At 41.0% G+C, this 10,710-nt stretch overlaps 1 protein-coding gene across 1 annotated transcript; it reads right to left on the reverse strand.

The window, feature by feature from the left end:
- Positions 1-1,257: 1,257 nt before the first annotated feature.
- On the reverse strand, positions 1,258-3,056 carry LOC147638721 (protein ASPARTIC PROTEASE IN GUARD CELL 1-like). Its single transcript, XM_086796321.1, has one exon. It carries the CDS (start codon positions 3,019-3,021, stop codon positions 1,597-1,599), a length of 1,425 nt encoding a protein of 474 aa, XP_086652447.1. The 5' UTR covers positions 3,022-3,056; the 3' UTR covers positions 1,258-1,596.
- Positions 3,057-10,710: the final 7,654 nt, after the last annotated feature.

A 10,710-nucleotide genomic window follows, 5' to 3' on the forward strand; every position in this document is an offset into this window, starting at 1 on the left:
GTCACTCACTCTCTCTCTCTTTCTCTCTTTAACTCTCTCAATATCTCTCTCTCTCTCTCTCTCTCTCACACACACACACACACACACACACACACACACACACACACACATACGTAAAAGAGATTACAAAAGATGCACGCTAAGTACATCAAAGGCAACTAAAAGATCCAGTAAAGGCGTGATAGGAGGAAAGCCTTAGAGCACAAGACAATCTTCTCAATGAATGAAATCACCACATAAATAAAATGAAATTAATAAATAATATTAAATCAATGAGCAACATCCAAAAACATTTTTTTAAATCCCTAAGAATGTAGCCTTAATCAAACAAAATAAAATAATCAAACATCCAACAACATTTTTTTTAAATCCATTTCTTTTACGAGAGCGGGAATGTGAGAATGTAGCCTTAGTCAAACAATTAAACATGCAACAACATTTTTTTTAAGATCCCTTTCTTTTACGAGAGCGGGAATGTAAGAATGTAGTCTTAATCAAACAAAATGAAAATAATTTAAGTATATTATTCAAGAGGGTGCGACCCTTGAAAAGGCGCAACCCTCCTGGGCTCTAGGTAGATTTTGGGGTGCCTCAATACGTGGCACCCTGTTGACCCCGGTAGCCGGTCATCCGGCTTTGAGACTTAGAAATTCTTCTAAGTCCTAGTGCCATGTCCAAACGTTGGTCTGTGCAAAATGTTACAAACATATGTACAGACACATGTCTAGATGTCACGTGTATAGACATGTGGGAGGTGGGATACGAACCCAGTACCTCCCTCATCCCAAGCACATGCCTTGCCAACTCCACTATGGCAAAACCGTGACCAACCCATGTTTGCGCATGTATATAGCCCGGTGTTTGTACATAGGCGCCTACACCCGCGAGCGGGGGCCGGCTATCGGATATGGGCCTAGTCAAATGGGGTGCCATGTATTGAGGCACCCCGAAATCTACCTAAAACCACCCTCCAGGACAGTTGTCCTCTTCTTTATGCAACAAGCAACAAAGCCCAATAATAATACAATTTTATTCTCATCTTATAATAATACAATTTTATTCTCATCTTTCTCTGAGTCTGCGCATATCTACTGTTTTGATCATTTAACATTCTACACCCCCAATTAGCATCACACATGCATTATAAAAACATAGCCAAGTTGTTAGGTTGTTGGAAGTCCATGCATAAGATCGCATATTCAAACCCATGAGGTGGTACCTTGGTAAGATGGGGTGTGTAGAGTAATTTCTAATTCACCAAACTTTATATATATATATATAAGATTTCTCTACAAAAGTCGATAATGCCGATTTGAAATGTGGATACAATTTACATGGGAAAGATAAATGGTCGAAGTACATCTATATGCACGTGCGGAGGGCGGTGGGTGTCCGTGTCTGAGACACTTATAAGTTCATGAATAAGGGAGCGAGTGGACGTCCTCAGTCATGCTGCTGATGAGGAAAGCACCCCATTCAGGAACGTAAAGGTGACGGCAGGCAGGTCCACTGTTGAACCACGCTGTAGGGGTGGGGTGTGACGCAAATAAGTCTGTTATAAGCATATTGATGAATGAGGGAGGCAGTGGGCTTAGATTAGCAAGCGTCGGGTTTAATGCTAAGAGTGGAGCTTCCTATATCAAAAGTGAAAAGGCAACCCTGCTGTTGGTAATTTCCAAGGATAGAGAGACCGCTGGAGGACTTTATGGGTGCGAGTGCCAAGCAATAGGTGCCGTTGGCGATGGGGTAAAGAAGGGTGTTGCCTGAAGGTGCAAAGTCCACTCCATTCAAGAACGTAAAGGTGATGGCAGGCAGGTCTACATTTGAACCCGGTTGCAAGCTGTAGCAGGTGTCAAACAAGCCTTGGCCAGCACCTGAAGGAGCCGGAGGGAGGGATCTAGTGGCATTCCTGAATGCATCCCTCACCTTTGTGTACAATGCGCTGTCTAGTCTAGTGACGACAGTGCCAGAGTCCACAACCATGGAGCCGACTCGCGGAGCGATAGGAGCAGATGTGCCCACCGTCACAGACTCTAATTGCACAAAGTAGAGATCTGAAGAGCTCCGGGTTACGAGAGGGGTAGAGTTCCCTCCTCCGGTCGCCGGCGTGCCAAATTCTATGAAGCCCGGAGATGATGAGGAAAGAGAAGGCAAACAGTATGCAAAGACTTGGCCAAACAAGGCCTTGGTCTGCTGAGGGAAGCCTAAGGAGTTTTTGCTCAAGCCGAGGAGACCATCAAGCCCTTTAAAGAGGCCCTCATTGACACGCCCACATCCGAAAGCATAGCTGGAGGCAACAGTCTGGCCTCCTACTGCAAGAGCATCCGTGGCAAAGTTACCAGTTGTGTTGGAGCCATCCAGGTATTTTATGCGATATTCGCATGTGCCATTGGAGCATCCGTTGGCTGACGCTGCGCCAACTAGTAGTTGGCATTCCGACGATGCGCAAGCCACTGCCTTGTAGGAAGATGACGCTGAAGGGTGGAAGATGGGGTCATTCTGCTTATAGCAGGCGCTGCATGGTCGGCACTGGGTCCAAGCTACATCACTCCCAGTATCAATCTCAAAAACCAGCTCTTTTGAAGGAGTGCCCAAGCCCAACGTCATTATATAATTTGGAGTCCCAATGCTTCCGCCATAGGAAAGGGGAGTTTGGAGGCTTGCATCACTGGCTTCCGCTAACTTGGACTTCATGAACACCATGCGGTTGGATTCCATCTTCATCATCTCTTCTAAAATAGCACTCCTTGATCGATTGAGTTTGAGTGGAGAGCAATGCCCATCTCTGTGCACAAGCCCCACTCTTACGGCAGACGATGCTGCAGCAGCTTTGCGGCCGATGGGCTGTGCTTGAAAAGCCGTCCTACAATCATAAGCAGGTTGGTGGGATACTTGGAAATCATCCAGATTCTCAGGGGAGAAACTAAGAGCTTCTACTACATAAGTGCTGAACAAGCCAAACTCTAAAAGATAGCCTAGCTGTGAAGCGTACATAAGCATCAACGCTATTGGCAAGGCCATAACAAATACCTCTACTATTACTTGGTCGAGGCAGCTCTAATACTATTATGGGTAGAAATAAGTGATGAATTGCCAGGCCTCACGGATATCTTATAGAATTTCGTGTGTGTGTGTGTGTGTGTGAGAGTGAGAGAGAGAGAGAAGAAGAAGAAGAAGAAGAAGAAGAAGAGGAGGAGGAGGAGGGAGAGAAGAAGAAGAGAGAGAGAGAGAGAGAGGGAGGGAGAGAGAAAGAGAGTAGGAGTGATGGAGAAAGAGTGTTTGTCGGTCTGCATACGTATGGCACGCATGAACCAACATCCCATCAGCTCATATCAACTGTTAAAAATAGTTTCACTGGTCAAACAAAAAAGGAAATCATTTCAGCTAGAAAAGCATATTGTCCCCAACCACTCAAAATAAGGAGAGGTCTTTATCTTGGCCCATTTTTCTTTAAAAACATATACAAATCAATTGCCAAGTGAAAATCTCAACTGATTATTTTCAATTTTTGCCTTACAATTTATTTACTTTTTTTCACAAAAAGGAGTTTGTAAAAACAAATTTTAAAAAATACAGATTGTATAGAAAAAGGGTTAATTTTAATCAATAAAAATCTACAAATACAGGATTTAAAAAATTATAGGCCTTGAATGCACATGATATATAGGCCTTAAAAAATTATAGGCCTTAAAAAATTATAGGCCTTGAATGCACATGATATATAGGGTTTATATGTAGTGACTCCCCCGAAGAGGCAACACACTTTCTCCAACCATTCATCACTTGGATTTGCTTGCTCCATCACAACAAGACCCATGCTTTACTAACATACCTCAACTAGGGTAGTACGTGCCTAAGGGTTCCAGAGTTACCTCTACTGCCTCCAATTTCGTCACACCAAACCACCCACTCCCTAGGTAAACTCCATGCATTGATTGAACCTTTTAAAAAATGCCTTGATGGGAGGAAGAGGGAATAGGGGTGTGACACTATCTACCCAGAACCCCTAGAGGCTCAAAGTCCCTTGAGTCAAATCCTAAGTCACCATGTTCAAGATGGTGACAGACTCTACCCTATCTATATAGCCACAATCCAATACAATAGAGGAAGAGACATCAATGTCATAGGTCCCGCATGCCACTACAATGTCATCATTGTAAGGGATCTCACCTGGATCATTACCGGGTGTCCTCAAAATAGCCCTAGTTCTCCTTAAACTAGGAGAATAACCATAGACATAATGCCAAGCTCCTCATCAAAGCCATTAGAGTCACCATCCACATATGAGTGACATGTTGATAAATCAGGCACAAAGGTTGATCTGTCTTTTTCTTCCCTTTGTGTGATATATGTGTACCTACATCTGTCCTCAACCTACATGACCATGGACTAACATTGGATCCACTGCTAGTAGGGGACTCTCCCAAGTCCACTAAGCACCTATGATTGCTAATCTACATGTTGTGTAGCATCAGCACGTCTTACATGTGCATCTTTTGTGGCCTTCACTTGCTAGTGCAAACCTCTATACTCATCGCATCAAAGACAACATCTCTGATTACTCGCATCTCACGAGTGGTAGGGTTATAGAATCTTAACCTTTTTGCTCCATAGCATAACCAATAAAGATGCATTTCTCTAACTTTGTGTCCAACTTTGTTCTTACTTGATCAAAAACATGTACATGAAATACACCCAAACACTTTCAAGTGAGACACATCCGGTCTTATGCCTGTACACTTATGTTTTGGCATCTTACCATCATGTACAGTTGTAGTGAGTGTCTTATTCATAATGTACAGAGTAGTTGCTACTGCTTTTACCCAAAAAAAAATGTGGCATATTCTTTTCATCCACATTAAGGCATGTGCCTATTTTTTCTTTCTATAACACCATATTTTTGTTGTGGAGTCTGCATTTAAATTGTATCTTGATTCCCTGCTTTCTCAAGAAAACACTTAATTCATTGGAGAAATATTCTCCCCCACCATCTGAGCTCAGGCATTTTATTTGCATATCTTTTTTCTTCTCAACCATGGCTTTAAATCTCTGAAAGTGAAAAACACCTCACTTTTCTCCTTCATTAAGTAAACCCACACTTTCCTAGTGTGGTCATTAATGAATGTAACATAAAACCTACAACTTGTAATTGTTGTAATCTTGGTTGATCCCCATACATCTAAATGTATAACATCTAATGGCCTTGCATCATTGACATGCTTTTTATGTGGGAAATCATGTTTGGCCTGCTTACCAAATTGGCATGCTTCACATACTTTATGCATACCATTAACCTTAAACTTTGGCAAACCTATAACAATACTTTGGGCCTCCATAGACTTCAGCCTCATTGTATATTCACATGACCAATGTGCTTGTGACATATGTCAATATATGTAATGACACATGTTCCATGAACAAACGTGGCTGCCTTTACCTCAGGCATGTTCACATCCAAAGTAAACATCCTACCATTTGTGTTACCATTTGCAACCAAGCGATAATGATCTTTGAAGTCTTCCACAAAACATACTTGAGGATTAAACGTCACTTGTAGACCCTGCTCAACCATCTGTCCAACAAAAACTACGTTCTTTGTAATATTTGGAACATGAAGTATAGCTACCATCCTGCGTAGACAATGGCACTTTACCAACATGCACAATGGGATGCATAGTATCATCCTATTTCTACATAACATAGTTTTTCCATTTTTTGCATGTCTCTAAACCATTCACCATGACTGGTCATGTCGTTAGAGGCACCAGAATCCACATACCATATATCTTGAGATCCTGACACATCTCCTGTTGTGTGGAATTGAGCATGTGCTACATCACAAAAACAAATACTCACTTCTTTCATCACACCACCTTGTTTTTTAGATAATGCGTAGTTGCCTTACTGTAACTTTCCACTTTTGATGTCATTATGCTTTTTATAGCAGTCCTTTGCCATGTGCCTTGGTTTGCCACAATGATAGCACTCTATGATATTTGCACTCTGATTTCTTTGCCAACCACCTCGGACTCTTTGTCTCCCCTACCTCTAGGCTCACCTCTTGCACCTGTGTATAACTATTGCTACTAACTACTGTGAATCATTTGACTATTGTTGTCCAAAATTTTGATTTCATTATCAGCCACCTTGGCCTCGACCACAACCTCTACCTTTGCCTCTTCCTGAATTAGAGTAGAAGGCATGTTCTAATGTTTTCTTGCTTTTCGAAGAAGAGTCCTCACCTAGATACTTTTCTTCTATGATCAGCATAGACATCAAGTCTTGAAAGCTGGGAATATTCTCTCTGACTACAATGGAGGTCTTGAATGGCTTATACTCTTTACCAAGCTCATTCAAACATATGCTCACCAAATCATCATCTTCTATCAATACATTGATAGACACAAAAGATTCAACAATGCCCTTGACCTTTAAAGCATACTCGTTGATAGACATGCTTTAAATAGACACTCACCAAATCATCATTTTCCCTTGATACATTGATAGACCCAAGGGATTCAACAATGCCCTTGATCTTTAAAGCATACTCATTAATAGACATGCTTTTCTTTTCCATAGTATGTAGCCCCCTTGTTTTAGCTATAGTTTCCCTGCCTTTGTATTGGTTTAGAATAGTTGCACCAGGTTCTTCCATGCAACTGCTAGAGTGTTGGCATCCTATATGTGTCCTGTCATTGTGTTTGTGCCATTGATCGAAATCCAATACATGAATTTCTTTAAACCCTGATTCCAATCCTTGAATGCCTTTATATCTGGTAAAGTGGCATTCTCTTCAGACAACCTAGAGGATCCTCATTATCTCCTTCAGCATAGTCCCAAAATCCTTTACCCATTAGGAAATCGGGCATTCCGAACTTCCAGGCATGGAAGTTGTTCTTGTCAAGCTTCTCACTGACAATCTGACTGAGTCCATTAGACATATTTGCCTACAACAATCAAAAACCTATAAATAGATAATTTTTGTATGTAACCTGTAACACAATAGTCTCTTCTACTGTTGAACGGTACTTTAACATAACTTGCATGTTACCAGATCTGACCAGAGTACATGTACATACACTCAATGTCAATAATTATACATGTGCAAACACTCTGCACTATGAAAATGTACTGTTGCATTGCAATAACTAGATTTCGACCAAAGACAATTCTCAAATAGAACTTTCCAAAACTGTAAAAAATACCTTGCAGTAGAGCTCGAAACGCACTCGAAACATGATTTTGGTTGCAAAAATCTCAGTACAAAGTGTAAAGTGATTCATATCACATAGGAACCTTCAATATTGCAGGGAGACATATCCTTAATCAGATATGTGTATCTTCCAGAGCTACCGAGGGGTGTTGTACCTAAACTAAGAAGAGGAGAGTTGATGATGCTCTTACCCATGTATTGCTTCCTTGCTTGCCTATTCTTGCCTCTTTCTTTCCTTCTTATCTCTCACATGAATTGGACCTTTGATACCATAAAGAGTGCAAGGGAGAGAGAGAGAGAGAGAGCTTGAGTTCCTTCCAAGAAAACACACACACACAAGAGAGAGAGCAAGATACGAGAGAGATGGATGGCTGAATTTTCTTGTCTTCTTCTCTTCTCCACAATGATATAACTAAAAGATAAGATTACATACATAAAGGAAAATTACTCTCCTATAATAAAATATAAATGGTTAGTACATAGTGTGAACCCAACTATATGAGCTGGCACTATAAGCTATGCCATAACTCTAGTACTCCAAAGTGGCTTCCACATAGCCTATCATCCACTAGTGGGATATCAACGATAATCTCACTAACCATGCCAGCGGCATAAGTGCAAAAGCTATCACCCAAGCGGGTCATCAATATCCACCATAGCACTAGTTGAGCTTGATATCTTAACAATAAAAATCATCACCCACTCTGGATCAACCCTCTTAATTGCCTACCTTCCCAAGGAATACAATTAGCCCCTCCAAGGACTTACCTAACTACCACTATCGCTGCTAACATTGCAACATCAAAACCGTAGTGCCCAAGCCCACCACCATAGTCCCTACACCAAAGTTTTCATAATGGAGGTGATAAATGGTGGGTTCCAAAATAAATATCCTAGGTACAAGGAGACTATGAGGGTTAATAGAAAATCTAGATACCTAAGAGAAAGGTCTAGCAGCATAAGCCACTTATAGTTACACCACGAGGTAGACCGCAATGTATGACAGCAAAAGCATGCCCTACCCCCCAAAGACATAGTTCATTAAGAAGTTATTGTTAGAAGCCAAAGGATACTATGCAGGTCAAAAACAACTCTAGCTATCTAAGGCAGCACAATCAAAACCATCCCATCAAAGAAGGCAAACCTTGATGAAGGAGTGATATTTAAAGATGGTGGGTGCCTAATGCCTTTCTAGTGGCCCAAGGGTATTACAAAGGTAACAAAAGAATTTGGGTACCTAAAATCATCCTTTTGTTACCCCAAACTTCTTCAGCCACCAAGGAAACAACCAAGACAAAGTGGCAATGGAAACCAAAAGCGACTAACACTCATAGCGAGGGTGGCCAGCAATGGTAAGGAAAAGATTGAAGAATTCAAGTAACCTTGAGCCTATTTCTCAACATAATATGAACGAGATAGTCCTTCTAGTGGCCCAAGGTTATTACAAAGGTAACAAAAGAATTTGGGTACCTAAAGTCATCCTTTTGTTACCCCAAACTTCTTAAGACACTAAGGAAACAACCAAGACAAAGTGGCAATGGAAACCAAAAGCGACTAACACATAGCCAACAATGGTAAGGAAAAGATTGAAGAATTCAAGTAACCTTGAGCCTATTTCTCAACATAATATGAACGAGATAGTCCTTCAACATTAGCCTCAAATTCCTATGCTACAATTGAAATCTAAGAACTACCAATTTTCCTATTTGCAGCAGTCTCAAGCTAAGCTAGATGGGTCAATGTAGGTACTCACCCTTATTCTAAGAGATAAGTACCATCACAAAATCAATAGAAAATGTCAAAGAAAGTAGTAAAAAGCGTCAAATAAAGCAATGGAGATGGAGCAAGGAGGAAAGCAAAAATAGAAGAAATCAGGAGTGATGGAAAATTGTGAAGGAGAGTCTCCATGGAAGCCATATAGTAACCATGTAAGTGGTTCTCTAATCATTATCTTTCTAAATACATCTCAAGATGGAGGGAACATGGTGGGTGAAAACTTGGTCCATGTTACAGACCATCGCTAGGATCGCTAATTGTTATGGCTCACCCTAACCCCCCCCTTGAAAAAATCCAACAAGAGATTACTTGGTGAACCGTAACTGTCGTTGAGGATCTTTCCAATGGCCGAGCTAGTAACCCTTGAGGTCTCCAAGATCTACAACTCCTTGAGAAGCAATTTTGCCGCGTCTCCCGTGAGCATTGTCACACCACCGCATTGCACTACAGGTACTCGTCCCTCCTCTCACCTCACTTCACTAACACACACTCATTAGCATGCATTGGGAGAGAGATTCGCAAGAGCAAGGCTCAATTGCAGAATGGGAGTCTCTTGTATTATGAGAGATATTCACTTATATACATGGCCATAAGTATTCACACTCACTTAAACTATGGTCGACCGAGCACTTTAGGCTCATGTAAGAGGCCTAATGCTATTGCAATGACTACTCTCATAATATATCCATGAAGAACATCACTTAGGACTTTATCCTAACTTGCTACCATATGCTCTTGAAGCGGGAATCACCATAAATACTCTGTCACACCATTATGGGCACCCATCCAAGTTGTAGCTTTGGACACTATTACTTCATATCTTAAATGTATGATCCTTTGGTGTATCTATCTTTGATGTAAGATGATGGCAGTAGATCTTTTTAACCCTAGAATTGGGTTAACATCCCCCCCTTCCTGATGGCGATCGTGTCCTCGTGATTATGTTTAAGACCTTTATGTGGGGAGAATGGACAAGCTTTGTCGATAGCTTTAATGTTGATTGATGCTCAATGGTCTTTGTCCCTCCGAAAGGAAAAAGAAAAGCTAGTTAGTGAATGAAAAGGTTAGTAGTTTATTGGGAGTTCTTAACAAGGTGGGGGTGGGGTTTTTTGTGAATGATTGCATTTTGATATTTGTGTGAGCTTCTTTTTTTTTTGCTCACTTTGTTTTTGGAAATCATAAGAAAGGTTACATGTGATTTTTGTTAGTGGGGATACTAAGAGATGTTAATAATGGAAGAGAAGACCAAGGATCCAGAGGATTGTAGACTTAATCATCAGAACGAGATGGTGATTCTCAATTCCTCATTTGGCTCATTGAAGTGACATTCATCATTTGAAGAAAGTGGCCTTCGATGATGTCCCTTTGTGTGGCAGAATTCTTGTCAAATGTTGTTATGTAGGACCTGTTCCTGCTTTCTTCTATGAAAAGATGCAGGGGAGAAGAGATTTTGAGCTCTTACAAGCACACACAGACTCACACAAGCTCTAGAAGAGAACACACAAGGTGAGAGGATCAAAATTCTTCTTCTTCTTTTCACAACAAAAGAGGTCTACCAAGAAGATAAAGTGACTAACACACATAATAGAGTATATAGAGGCGGTCCATAATGTGAACATGATAAGTGGATTGGATAGATGTGGACTAGTCAGTGTAGTCTAGCTCTAGAATCTCTGGCAAAGATATGTCGGTGCCAGCTACCAAACTCGCCAGTGATATAA

This window comes from Cibotium barometz, chromosome 5, assembly GCF_041138505.1.
Source record: "Cibotium barometz isolate CiBa-2024 chromosome 5, ASM4113850v1, whole genome shotgun sequence".
In the NCBI taxonomy this organism is placed as follows: domain Eukaryota; kingdom Viridiplantae; phylum Streptophyta; class Polypodiopsida; order Cyatheales; family Cibotiaceae; genus Cibotium; species Cibotium barometz.